Consider the following 14,193-nt stretch of genomic DNA (forward strand, 5'->3'; position numbering starts at 1 on the left):
CTCCAAACTGTTGGGTGATCCAACAAGCACAACAGGATTTATTCTGTACTCCAAGGACTGCCTGAAGATTGGACCACTGGCTGCACCAGGATAAGGAACCTGTGGTTCTCCAGGTGTTGTGAGACTCCAGCTCCCATCAGCCCCAGCTAGCAAGGCCAATGGTCAGGGATGTTGGAAGATGGAAGTCCAACAACATCTGGAAAGCCACAGCTTCCCCATTCTTGGGCTACAGAGCGACTACTGTTCACTGAGGCTGCTTTGTGCACTTGATAAGATGCAGTGGGAACAAGCCTTTGCATGTGGCCAAGAGGGATTCAAGTGCAGCACTCACCTGAATCAATGCAGTAGTCCCGGGGCTCTTGCTTGATTCCCATTGGAGACTGGAACCCATGCCTTGGGGGCCCTGGAATGCCTGGGACCCCGTGATCATAGAGCGGGTCGTGGTATTCCTGCTTGAATCCCTGAGGAGGATGGGCAGCTGCTGGAACAATAGGCTCCGACATCTGCCTGTGGTAGACAGGGCGATTGTCCCCAGAAAGTCCTGGCTGAGGATATGGGTGGCAAGGTTCAGACATCTGTCTCTGAAACCTTGGTGGAAATATGAGGGAGAGGGAGGGAGAGAGAGGGAGAGAGAGAGAGAGTTATAATCACAGTTAACACACTCCAGACCCACTACAGTAGGACAGCCAATGTGGTACCTCCAGATGCTGTAGACTACAACTCCCATCAGCTCCAGCCAATATGGCCAATGGTGATGGGAGCTATAACATCTAGAGAGCAGTGCCTTGGGTACCCCGTTCTATAACCTTCCTCCGGGCTGCACTCCCCCTGAAAATGAAGCAGTTCTGATAATGAACTTTCATTTCAGATGCAGAATCATTTCTTCAACAGCCCACCATACGTAGCTTGCAGAAATCCACATTTAACACAAATAGTCCTGTGCAATATAGCAACAACCATCTGTTATGAAGGGGTGGAACCCCAGCTGGGGTGTTTGTGACTGCATGACCAAACTGGAGGCATACAGCCCTGTCTGCATGCAAGGAGCCAACATCTGGATAATTTTGTGGGATAACAAGTGCTCTGAAAAGGAATTCTGCAGCAAACAGAGCTGCAGGCTGACCAAAGTGCTGCTAGAAAATAGCTCCAGTTACAGGTAGGTAGCCGTGTTGGTCTGCCATAGTCAAAACAAAATAAAATAAAAAAATTCCTTCCAGTAGCACCTTGGAGACCAACTAAGTTTGTTCTTGGTATGAGCTTCGTGTGCATGCACACTTCTTCAGATAGCTGTTATGGCACTTGAGGATGTACCCCCAGAGGAAGTGCTAGAAGGAGCTGGAATGAGACAGAGGTATCTGCTCAGCTTTGCATGCAGATTGGCAGCACTTGCAAAACGCTGCACAATGGGCTTTGTAGCTGCTGCCAATCAGCAGCACCTGCAAACCCCCTTTGGCCAGTCATGCTTCTACCTGCCCCACACCTGATGTAATATATGACAGCCCTGGGGGACGACATCACGATGGAGCAGCCTTAGAACAAACTCACTGATTTTATCTGCAGCAAAACTAGGAAGAGCCTTCTCAGGCAAGCTAGACACACCACCAACTGGGCAAGACCATCTCCAGTGAGAGGAAGCAGCAGCTTGCCCTTTGCCAAAGAACAGGAACAGGACTATTTCACTATGGCTACATTTCAGTAAACCAAACAAGTGGTTATGTAATTTTGAATCCACTCAGCAATCTATGAACGCAAAGTGGCTGCTAATCTGTCTATAAGGCGAGGGAATTAAAGCCTTTAACTCTCCAGGTAGGAGAAAATGTGTGTGCTTTCTGAAATGCTTTGAGGCTATATGGAACACACAGAGGCTCAACAAAGCAGAGCCCTGGCAGGAGAGCAGCAACACTCATCCTCAGATCTAAGATCTTAACAAAACACCTATTGACAGAACGCCACTCTGGCCTGGGGGCTTTTTCAGTGTCTTGATAAGGGTTTGGAGATAAAAGGAAAAGAGTCATTTAGGAAGAAATTACTCTTAAGTGCATGTCCAGATGTTAGCTTAGCTTCCAGGAGTGGACCAGATTCTTGGTTGGATTCTTAAAAAGATGGGGAATGACTTGAAATAGGCAGGACCATTTTCCATGGTTCCCTCCCTTTTTCATAGGAACCAGCTGTGGGGACTATATAAACCAGGGTTTCCCAAACTTGGATCTCCAGCTATTTTTGGACTACAGTTCCCATCATCCCTAGCTATCAGGACCAGTGGTCAGGGATGATGGGAACTGGAGTCGAAAAACAGCTGGCGATGTTAAATATGTATTCTGTAGTTGACCTCCTTTGTAATGTTTTATTTTGAAATCTTCAATATTTTAGTTTTCTGTTATGTACTTTGACTGTATACTCTATATTTGACTTTCTTCAGATTGTTTTATTTATGCTTTATTGATTTAATATGCTGTAAACCACTTTGTGATTTTTCTTAAAAATATAAAGCAGTATAGAAATTTTAAAAAATAAATAATAAATAAAATTAGACTCATCTCCCTATGTTATTTATGCTGGGGGGGGGGCAGAACCTGGACATTTGGATGATGGGCACCTGAAATAGCTCTCTGTCTCCCAAATTAGACGTGTCTGGGCGAGCCCCTAAAAGGATTAAGCAAGCCGCAGAAGGGGAGAAACCCCTTGAGTCCTACTTCTGAAGCCCAAGAGGCTGGGCAAGCAAGACACGCCCTCTCCCTACCCTCCTCTCTGCTGAGGCATCTTCACACTTTGAAAGGCAATTGCTATCAATCAATTCCTTTCCCAAGCATCCAGAGGCGCACAGGCTCCATTTGGCTTTGTAACATGATCCCCTGCAGCTGACAGGCCCAGATTACTCAACTTCCGATCCACGTCCCTCTAACCTTCCAGAATGTAACTCTAGAGCTGTGCTGGTATGGCCTCTGCAGGAAGAGGGACTTCCAGATGGGACTGTGCAGAGTGTCCCTAGCATAGCTTTAAGGTCATTGGGAGCTCAGGGCCTGGGGGTCTAAAAAGCAATTTTAGATCCTGGTGATAGAGAGAAGCTGCTTTTTAAAAAGAAAGAAATGAGGTGGAGACACGGTCACAGAGACAGATGAGCAAAGATCTCTCTCTGGAGGCAAGCTCATCTTTTGAAGCTTTAATGTTGATTTATGTTCCTATGGTTTCATCTCTTGTGTAGATTAGCAGAGCGTTTCTCACGGCATTCTGCACAAAACAGATTTGACTAGCTTTGCATACCGACCTTCAAGTCCTCCACACACCCCACCTGCTCCAGCTTCAAGAGCTCATTTCACATTGGTCCTCTATCCAATATTTTCTATCTTTCTTTTATTGGGAAGAAGTGCACAGATGAGCTACGTAGACATGGGCTGATTGCATTTCTAAGAATTGCCTCTTTGCCAAATGCTGGTTGTTTCATGGCCCATTTGCAAGGGTTTGCATCCATGCAAATAATTCAAGGCACTTTTAAAAGCTTGCGCTGTGCAAATCTGGAACATCTACAGTGGCCAAAAGGGCAGAGTAGTTTCCTAAACAGCAAAACAAAGAACCCAAACAGAAGCTATCCTCAGCTCTAGTTGTGAAATCCCATTACTTGGGGTGCCTGTGATCTTAGGATCCTAGCCTTCTGCTCAACACTTGGGGAACTGGGTTGTGTCTCAGGAACCACCGAGATGTAAAGCAGCTGGAATAAAATTTGGGCAAGTGTCAAAGGAGTTTGCAGTAATTACACAAGGTTACAAATCCCAATTCTGAGAGAAAAAAGGATTCTAGTAAAGATGGGAAGGCTGAAGTATCAGGCAAGCCACAGAATGAAAGCAGGAGACATAGACGGCACAATATCGTGCACAAATTTCTATTAAATCTAATGGGAGTCATTCACCACAGGGAGCTGGCAATTGGAAAACAGTGATAGCTATAAAGATCAATGGCAATGCAAATATCAATGCAGGCTCAGGATGAGAGAGATTTATAATCATCTTTTTGACGGGATATACTAAATCAGTTAAACCACAGCACAGAGAGCATTCGTAAAATACAGGACAGGGAAGCACCTTTTGTGTTTAGTGAAGAGAGAGCTCAACCACAAGTCCTAGTTCAGATGACATGCTAAGCCAAACTTTGCCTTCGTGTAGTGTGGCAGGGCAGCAAAAAGGGTTGAGGAGGAGGAGGAAAGTGACTGTGAGCTCCTCTCCCGGAGCCCACACTGTCTTGCTAAACTAAGGTTTGGCTTAGCGTGTTGTGTGAACCAGGGCACTGTTTTGTCTTGGGGATCAATTAATCACCAGGAAAGGAAAAGGAGATTAGAGACCTTTATGAAAAACAAAACCAACCAAGCACATTAGGGTTTCATTGATGGCAAATGCCACTGTGAATACAAGCAGGATAAATAAGCCCCTGAGAAACTATTAAAAGATAAGAATTGAATCTATTTCAGTTTTATCTATTTAAATTTTATTTCTATTTCCATTTTATCAGAGCGCAGGACATAAATCTTTAATAATAAATAAAATGGTGTGTTCCAGTTTGAAAGACAGGCCTGACTGTTGATGAATTCGTATTCTGTAAAGCTGAAACAATGGTTTCTTGTAGGAGTAGGTTACTCCTGAAAGGGAAGAAGCCAAGCCATTTTCTCCCATGGCAAATGAGAAGAAGGGTGGAAAAGGCTGGCCTTCTACATCAGAAGAGGAGGAAGGCAATTGAAAGGGTCCCAAGTACCCATTATTAAAATGGTAAGATTCAAAGTGTCAGCAGTTATTACAATTAGCATAGGGCAACTTTCGGAGTGTCCTGGCTTTTACTTTTTGAAATATGGCAACCCTAATTTAGCATCCATCCAGCATACAATGTGCCTGGGATGGCAGGACCAGAAAGTGGGATGCTGCCTGCCAGAAAGCCACATTCCTTAGATACCAAGGAAGTAAATTCAGCTATGAGTCATAGTTCTGAAGTCATGAACTTTTGCCTCAATTCCAAACTGAACATCGTTCCCTGACTTCAAATAATCAAACATGGCATTCCTCGACGACTTCAGGATATAGCTGCATGCCTTCTTGCAATAAGAACAAGATTTTGTCCCTCAGAATCGCCCGACAGCACTCAAGAATTACACGCAGCGCCTCAGTGTGCCAATCTGTGTGCACTAGCAATGCCGCCAAGTTTATATTTTAGCTCCATCAAAAAATATGTCCTTGAATGCACAGATTTTAAAAAAGAAAACAGAAAGAACCAATGCGCTTTTCTCTCTTTACCTGTGTTCTGTTGGATACTGGTTTTCAGGCATCATCTTTGGCATCTGAATAGGTTGATGAGGCGGCCGGGGAACAGCGAAGGTTTGCTGCCTTGGTTCCTGAAGGGCATGAGGGACAGGTGCAGGGGGCGCTCCCTGCAGAGGGCCTGTGCTGGGGGCATGGGCAGGAGTTTGGACAGGTGCTGCTGGCATAGGCGGTGGTGGAAGGGAGGTGCTTTGGAGCGCAGGTGATGCTGGGGTGGCAGGCGGAGTTAATGGCTTGAACGCAGCAGGGGGCTTCCTGTCGTAGGCACTGTGTGAACAGAAGACAGAGAGGGCCGCAATAAATATGGGCAGCAGCCATTTCCACAGCTTCTGCTAGCTGCTCTTGACAGCTCTGGCTTGTTTGCATTTCATGGTTGTCAGGAAGTAACAGTTGAGGTTGTTCACAGCCTCAAGGGAATCTTTGTACTTCAGGCAAGCGACAAAAAGGCTGAGTCATAGGGCTCATTTTGAAAACACTTCGCTCACAATTTTCTCGGCGATAACGGTAGCTTCCAATTGTTGTTTTTTCTTATTTAAAAAATCACCATTATTTCAGGAAGAAACTCATTGCATTGAAAAACATTGGGGGGGGGGAGTTTTCTCTTCCCCCATTTGTGATAACCAACAAGAATTTGCTGCGATCTGAATGGCACATAAGCCTGCCACTCATCAACACACAATCATGCCCACAGGCTGCTTCAAATGTGGCTTCCCCTCCTACATTGAGTGTAAGATGGAGCATACACCTATGTACACTTGTGTGCAAAAGCCACGCATGTCTGTTTCAGAGAGATTTCATGTACGGATAAGACACAAGCAATCTACCATGTGTCCCTCCCCACTGCTATTTGCTTTATAGTTAAAGAAGCTTCCTGAATATCTTAAGTTTAGAAGATCACAGGTAACATGCACACCAGAACATATGATGCTCTTTGGATGTATGACCTACTGCCAAGGGATGTGGTTAACCACAAGGAGGATTTGGAGAGTGGGGTCTAATTGTAACTGGACCCAGTTCAGGTTCCATGCTTCCCCAAGCCATCCAAAAGCATCTTAAGCTGCACACCATTCATCCAACCTACCAATAGTTGTAGAGGCACTTTTCTCCATAATTAGCACAGAGCACCTGTTCGTGGCTACAGGTAGACAGCTCAGAAGAAGGGCTGTGGAGTTCCCTCTTGATCTTAGCTGGGGGCGGTCCATGAAGTACCACTGAATAAAAATTAAAAGTGGAAGAAAAACAACAAACAAACAAACCAATCAATCATGTAATTTAGCACTTAACCATATTCCCATGGATTGGAATAACCAAAAACATGCAACCAGACATTGCTCACTGCCCCAGAGCTAAAGTTGTGCATACTAGTGTCAGAGCACTACACGGTGATGGAGCATGCATACAGTACACAGCTCTCTCCTTGCCTTAAGATGAGTTACTTGTCCTTGGAGAGGTGCACATTTAGACTTCTACAGCAATGTGTCAGAACGGCTGTGCGAATGGCAGAAACCCCCCACTGCTAGACGTGGATACAGCAGGCATTGCATCACAACAGCAAAAGATTAACTGCTGGCAGCAGCAACAGCATTTTAGGGTGGGGAAAAGGAGGGTATGAATGAGAACGTGGGGTGGTAATTGCCACAGAACACTTGTTTCTGCATGGCTTTTACAACTTCTCATTCTCAAGGACCAAACCTCCACTTTCTGGCATATTCCAAGATAGCATGAACAGAACATGAGGAGAACTCATGATACCAGATTGTATACTCAGAAGAACTGAGAATATGGTGTTTGGTACCATAATCATGGGCAGATTTCTACATCTTGAATAGGATTCTGTTAGAACCATGGAGTTTAACCACCCTTCCCTTCCAGCAGGAATCAGGCATGTTGCAGGGAATTCTGGGGCATATTCTAAGGCATGTCCTCAGGTGCCTCTGAAACAAACTCAGCCCTTGGCTGCAAGCTGCGTATTGCAGGGAAATATGGTTAATGGTACACAAGCTGCATTTTATGGAACTCCACTAAACCTCTATGGAATACAGCTTGAGGAAAACATTGTGGTTGAAATACAGAGCTGTAAGGCAGAAAATGATTCCACGCCAATGAGTTCCAGTACCTGCATATCACACCAACTGTTCTTGTCTCACACATAAGGATTTCCAGGATCACTCCTCTGTGTCTCCCACCTCATTTTATGCCAACACAACAAAAATAAATGCTATCGAAAAATGTCAAGGGATGTAGCTAATTTGGGCAAGTACCTGGTCCTGAGCTTCCATAGAGAGAAATAAGGGAACTAGGCTTGTAATTGGATCATTCAATCTTGCTCTCCTAGCATTCCAAAGCCCCTTTGAGGGGGACGCATCCTTCACATCGCTGTACTGTCTAAACAAGACTTGGCAACAGAAGTCCACTTCCGAGGATGCAAGTGCTGCAGCTATGCCAATGCCGGGTGATAAATTACAAAGCAGGGAACGACCTTGTTAGAAAAAACACCTCGCCTCAACCAGGGTCACGGCAACTCTCAGCTTAACTGGTTCTAAAAATACACAGTGCTGAATCCAACAAATGTCTGCATTTGGTCATTGGCTAAGTTGGTCTTTTCATCAGATCCCTCGTTTTAAGAGGTACATTCTCATCTCTGAAGCATGCAGAACGTCATGTTGACAGCATTATTTGCATTCTTTGTTACTACACAAGGCAGTACCAAACTTGTGCAAAAGCTGCATGGATGTAGTTTCTCCACAGGAAGCTTTTAACCAACAGGCACCAAGCACACACCCTAATCTCAGCTAGAATGAGTCTTTCCTAGGTTTAAGATAGAATTGTGTAGACTGTCCCAGATTCCTGTTTCAGCAAGATTATGTGCCATCAGAATCACTTCTGTCATCATCTGTTCATCTGGGCAACTGCGGCAGCATGCTCCTCCCCATATAGGAATGTACTGCCAAACTGGCAAGATCTTTAAAGCTTGTAGCAAAACGTATCTCAACATCAGGGAGGAAAGCCCTTGAAGCTTTTGGCCTGAATGCCTGAGCCCCAAATAACAGAAGGAAGTGTTATATCCTAGAGTTCTAAGATTTGGTCATTGCCTCTAATATTGTTGCCAAAGGTGACATGTTATTTAGGGATGGGGCAGGGGAAGCAACCACCCCGCCCCATATCATTTTTCTATATAGAAATACCAAAATTACCCTGGTGGACCAGCTACCATTCTACTCCTGTTAACCTAAGAAGTGTCATTAGTTGCCAGTAGTGTCTGTTTAAGAGCTTCTATTATAATTTCCATTACTTCCATCTCGTTTCCCAGGTGCCTTTCAATCCCTATGCTATACTTGAGACCTGCAGGTTACAGCCTCATTCCTTAATGTCACCCAATACATTTCTACTGTTACACCATATTGCACCACCACGTTTTCCAGGCACTGGCTTCCCTAGCATTAGTTCTGGTGGAAGCTGTCAGTCTAATTGGCTCCCATCCTTTTACTCCAGAGATAATTGTCCTGTTAGAGGAGTTTGCCTTTTACAGTGTACTCCTCCCCACCCCTGCAGAGGGATAACAGCAGGGGCTTACTCACTGCAAGGCTGCAGAAAACACAAAGCCAGAATGGCAGGTTATTTGTTCCAGTATCTGGATGAATGTATTCTGAAGTAGACCAAACCTGGTTTTCCATCACAAGAGAATATCTCGCTCCAAATGAAGCATAGGGACATAGGAAGCTGCCTTATATGGAATCAGGCCATTTGTCCATCTAGCAGACTGGTTGTGGCACTGTAGGGTTTTGTTCCAGGTCTGCCTGAAGATGCTAGGTATTGAATCCAGGATCTCTTGTATACAAAGCTTGGGCTCTTCCACTGAGCTGTGGCCCTTCTCCCGAGCTTTGTGGGGGCATCTGGAAAAACACAGACCAGTTTGGAGCACACTGGATAGTTGCTGGGAGATTGCACGTTGCCCCAGCTATACCAGTCAATATTCCTCCAAAGGGAAATGGAAGGGAAATGGAAGTCATGCCCTATTCTCCTTCTGCAATCGCCAAAGAGGATGCATTCCGACTTGCACGCATTCTGCCACTTTGCAATTTGGAAGCAGATTTCAGATTAGAGTTGGAAAGAGCAAGTGGTCTCTGGAAGGTATATAAACTGGGGAGGGAGGGGAATGGTTCAGAGGACACAGGCCCTCTAAAATGCCGAAATGCTGAACTCAAAATGAAGGGAAGGCTGGCGATGGCCCTCATGCCACAGCAGAGAGTTCTTCTACTATATATAATTTTTAAACCAACTATATATGCTTAGCCTAATTAATTTCTAAAAGAAGACATTCTAGGAGAAGGCAAGTGCGTCAGAGTTCTGTACCTAAATAGTGCCAGAAAAGAACAGCTTGGCTTAGTCGGAAGTGGAGTATTATCTCCACAAAGGCTAAGCGCACAGCCATTGCCCGTGAGAGAGGATAGCCTGGGTCTGACAGCTTCCAGCCATCACCGCCAATTAGCAGTTCCCTTCATTCTATGTGCTGTCAAAGCCTCCCAGAGATGGGCAGAGACATCCACTCTTTTGGGGCAGTTGGGACACACCTGGGAGGGAACATTTAGTGCTAAGCCCAGGACCTGTTCAAATCCTTCTTTCTATGGGAGGGCAAAAGAGAAGAGCCAAGAGTGCCTTGGATTGAGCTGCTTTTTTTTTTTTTAGGGATAAGGTTTTGCTTGTTTGAAAAGGCTACACAAAGAAGTCATTAAACACTGCTGTTTTCATTTTTATTAAAAAACAAAAACAAAAATAAATCTCACCAGCAGCTGCACTTCTATACATTTTCATTCTGGCAGTATGTTGGCATTTCAAGTGTTAATGTGTCCCCCCCCCACTCCCTATAATTTGCTCTCTGTCCTCTCCCACCCCCCACTTCCTAATAGGCATGGCCTTGCTGAGCAGCAAACAGCAGGAAACTCACTTTGGAGGTGTTCCAGCTGTCAGTCACAAGCATGTTTCTTTCCAACAGTCTCTGTGTTGTTTGAGCGGTTGTTTTTCTGCCAGCAGCACAATGGGGCTTAGTTATTCATTGAAGAAGAAGGTTGAGGGAGGGGGAAGAGAATCTGCAAGCAGGCACCACCCTCCATTCACAACCAATTTGGAATACTCCATCCATTCACAAAAAAACCCTCTCTCTCCCCACAGCTGAGCGCTACCAATCAGGGGAAAGGAAATGACACTTAAGATCATAACAGAGACCAGCTGTCCTGCACAGAGAAGCTTGTGCTGCGGGCAACATTTATGTAAGGAATTCAAACACTGCAGAAACAGCCTGCATAGCTAAGAGGGAGCCAGCCTCTCCAAAGAGTTCATTGCAAATGATTGTGCAACCCCACTTGTGGTGAGGTCCGGAAATGCCCTTTGGCCAGGGTGGGGGTGGGGAGTAAAAATAATTTGTAAAATCAACTTTTCCCCTTCAAAACAACGGCTGCCTGCCAGTGGACAGAAAATTTCCTCTTAATGCTAATGATGCCCTCACTCTCAGCTCCATCTATTAGCAGCTACTGTAGCCCCTGCATTTATGGGAAGAATTAAGAGAGGAAGAGAGGGGCTAATTATCACCAGTGATGGGGAAATGGCATTTCTTGAAGACTACAGCATTGTGAAAATGCTGCAAGTTGCTCAAAAACTGCTCACCAAAGGAAAAAAGGCAGCAAATAGGGGTCCCAGAGGAGGAAAGACAAAAGGCATTTATTGCTAGTATAATGCCAAATAAAAAGAAACAGATACAATTTAGAAAAAAAGGACGTTCTTACTAAGTTCAAGAAGGGGCAGCTCTTGAAGGGTATTTGGAAGCTGTAACATGTTGCTTAAGTCATGTAACATCCTATGTAAGTTACATGGGCTCTCAGTTAGCTTCTGGAGACAGCCCCGGTTTTTGGTTTCAACCTGAAGAGCTCTCATTGGCCTCTCTCTCTCTCTCTCTCTCTCTCTCTCTCTCTCTCTCTCCCAGGAGTCCTCCCACTGTTGGGTGGGGAACCTATGGCCCTCCAGATGTCATTAGACTCCGACTCCCATCATTCCCAGCCATTGGCCATGCTGTCTGGAGTTGATGGAAGATGGAGTCCATCATTCATCTGGATAGCCAGATGATGCTACAACAAATGCCCTGCTCCAAGGAAGGTGGGCAGTGCTGAACCTCAAAACATGGCTTGGTTTCTTTAATTTTGATACCACCTTTCCCAGGACAGAGGATAGCAAAGTACAATAGCACATCCCTCTGCCAGCTCCCTCACTGCACAGGCTCAGGTATTTGCCCATATGAACTCTTTGAGGAGCCCAGCCAAGACTTGCCTGTACAGGCTGGCTTTTGATGTCCCACCCACGCAATATCTCAGCTTGAAAAATCACTCTCATCCCACCCCATTGCATCCAGGGTTTCCATTCAGGAGACATCCAAACAAGGGAGACGGGGGAGGGGGAAGGTTGGAGGGAGTCCTCACAGACTGAAGAGGCCCTCTGTAGTATGCAGGGAAATCCTGCTTATCTAAAAGAAGTCCCTCCTCACAACAACATCTGGATGACCACAAGCTCCCTTTCCCCTCTTCCATCCATGAAAGAAAAGCACTGTTGCAGTTTAAAAGGGCTGCTGGATAAAACCAGACACAGGTTCAAGTGCAGACATTGCCTACTGGAACTGCCCAGTTTTTAATGGAATACTGCCCCCCACAATCCACAGCAAGGTGCCCACTGGGTCACTTATCTAAGTGTGCATTCCATCAAACAAAACAAGGCAAGCAGCATCCGCACTGAAGATGCACATTTGAGACAGGTCTGGAAATCCTGATCAAGCAAGTAACAGACATGCATTATGCCGCTTCTGAGCAGCCAAAGGGGAAAAGTAACAAAACACCACCTCCACCTAAAAACCTCCAAAGCAAATAAAACTTTTGATACAGCCCGCCGTACCTTGGATTTCAAACAGAATGCGTCCATTCGACTTCTGAAACATTCGCAAACCAAGGCGCAGCTTCCGAGGCAAAGTTCGCAAACCGGAACACCTACTTCCGGGTTTGCGGCGTTCAAGTTCCAAGTTGTTCATGAATTAAGCTGTTTGAAAAACCAAGGTAATATCTCTATCTCTCCCCCCCACCCCCGTTGCACACCCCTCCTAACCACTAAATCTTCATCCATTACTGTATTGGCAACGGCAGCCTCTGAAGCCTTACTAGGCAACAAGAGAAGCAGGCCATCCCTAAAGTGCCTTCCTTGGGTGCTGACTTGAGGTACACACACCTGTGCCAGCACTCAGAGGAAGAGCTCAGTGCCTCAAAGGCAGATATTTTTGTGTTTGTGTGTGTGTGTGTGTGTGTGTGTGCGCGCGCGCGCATGCCTCAGAGAAAGTACACATTCTCATTTCCCTGTTCTAATACGTTAACTATAATTAGACCCTAGAAAGAAAGAAGCAAGCAGCACAACTATAGGTTATGTCTCAACACGCCAAGGTAGAGAGGAAGTCAGGAATGCAGCACTGCTGGGGGTGGGAGGCGTCAAGGGCTTTTGCCTTGTTTATCTGCGCACTGGCAGTGAAGCAGGACAATAGATGCTGAAACAGCACCAAGAAATCAGCCAGGAACTTGCATGCAAAGAGCTTTGTGCCAGCGGAGCTCTCAACCCCATTCACTGATGCCATAGCAGAGACCCCACAATACTGCTTTCACCAGGAGTTATCATGGTACAGTTTGCCAGTTTAGAGATGTAAGCTTTCAGAGGGTGACAGATGTTTAGAAGACAGGTGTCCCATTTGGTCCTGAATGTCCAAATTTCAAAATTACTCTCTTTCCTATTGCCTTAGCTCTAACTATGCAAATACTGTAGAATGACCCAGAATACACCATCAGGAGATTCATGTGGTGCTGCTAGACTGCACCACTTTAGAGTTTCTTTGCGGGATCATGTGCTGGAATGCATGTCTCCCCCCGAAATCTCCCTGCACACAGAAACCTAGCATGTCAAGGAGAATGTTTAGCCTGATACTCCTTTCCTTGGATTTGCTTTCTTTCTAGTTGCTGAGAATCCTTTTGAGGGGTGGGTGGTGGGAATGAAATTCCCCATCCACACTCTCAAGCAAAACAGTGCAGCAAAAGCTGCACCATGTGATTTTCCTGATGGAGGCTTGTGCTGAAATATGCATTTTCACCATGAGTCTGATGACTCGCACACTTTTCAGAGGAGGAAACACATATCCATAAGCTGGAAAAACAGAACTAGAGTCAAAAGACTTGCATATGGCCCAAAAGAAGGCAAATTATCTAATCTGTTTGGGCAGTAGCCAACTAACGTGTCCCGTCAGCGCATAGGATTTCCGCTTGCGCAATGGAACTTCCCCCCTCCTCCCCCTGCGCATACCCCACACCATTCCCAAATCTGTTCTGGCGGGCTTGGAAAACCTCTAGAACAGATTTTGGCGGTTTACGGGGGGGGGAGCTATGTTGCACAAGTGGAAACCCTTGCGCTGACAGGATGTGTTCGTTGGCTACTTCCCTATGGAAAGCGACTTCTCAAAAGTCACAGTGTTGTTTGCAGTGCCTGCATGGGTTATATCAGGGTATGCGGCCATAAACGCTTTGCCAATACTGCATTGTGCTCAAATCCTCACACTGCCGTTAGAAAGCTGGTGATATCTATTGAAGACTCTATGCAGGGATGTATCTTTGCTTGCATGATACCAACCACCTGCCCATGACCTTATGTGCAGCCATCATTACCTGGTTTCCACACTGAAGTGGATTGCTCCCAACTCCTAAGCAACTTGTACACACAAACAGGTTGCTTGGTAACAGTGTGGCTTTGTGGGTATGGAAAGCCAATTGATCTGGATCAGTGTACACCTGCTCAAGGAATGACGTACACTCAGGGCAACACCAGCCTG

General features: G+C 45.7%; 1 protein-coding gene across 2 annotated transcripts in view; it reads right to left on the minus strand.

The window, feature by feature from the left end:
* Window positions 1-14,193, minus strand: part of ETV5 (ETS variant transcription factor 5) — a 37,441-nt gene that overhangs the window by 15,306 nt on the left and 7,942 nt on the right. For both annotated transcript variants that reach the window (XM_033150088.1, XM_033150089.1), the window contains exons 6-8: window positions 6,379-6,508; window positions 5,274-5,564; window positions 332-588 (exon numbers count right to left, since the gene is read on the minus strand). In XM_033150088.1, coding sequence (XP_033005979.1) covers window positions 332-588; window positions 5,274-5,564; window positions 6,379-6,508 — 678 coding nt within the window. The remainder of the gene's footprint in view (window positions 1-331; window positions 589-5,273; window positions 5,565-6,378; window positions 6,509-14,193) is intronic.

Source organism: Lacerta agilis, chromosome 5 (genome assembly GCF_009819535.1).
Source record: "Lacerta agilis isolate rLacAgi1 chromosome 5, rLacAgi1.pri, whole genome shotgun sequence".
Classification (NCBI taxonomy): Eukaryota; Metazoa; Chordata; class Lepidosauria; order Squamata; family Lacertidae; genus Lacerta; species Lacerta agilis.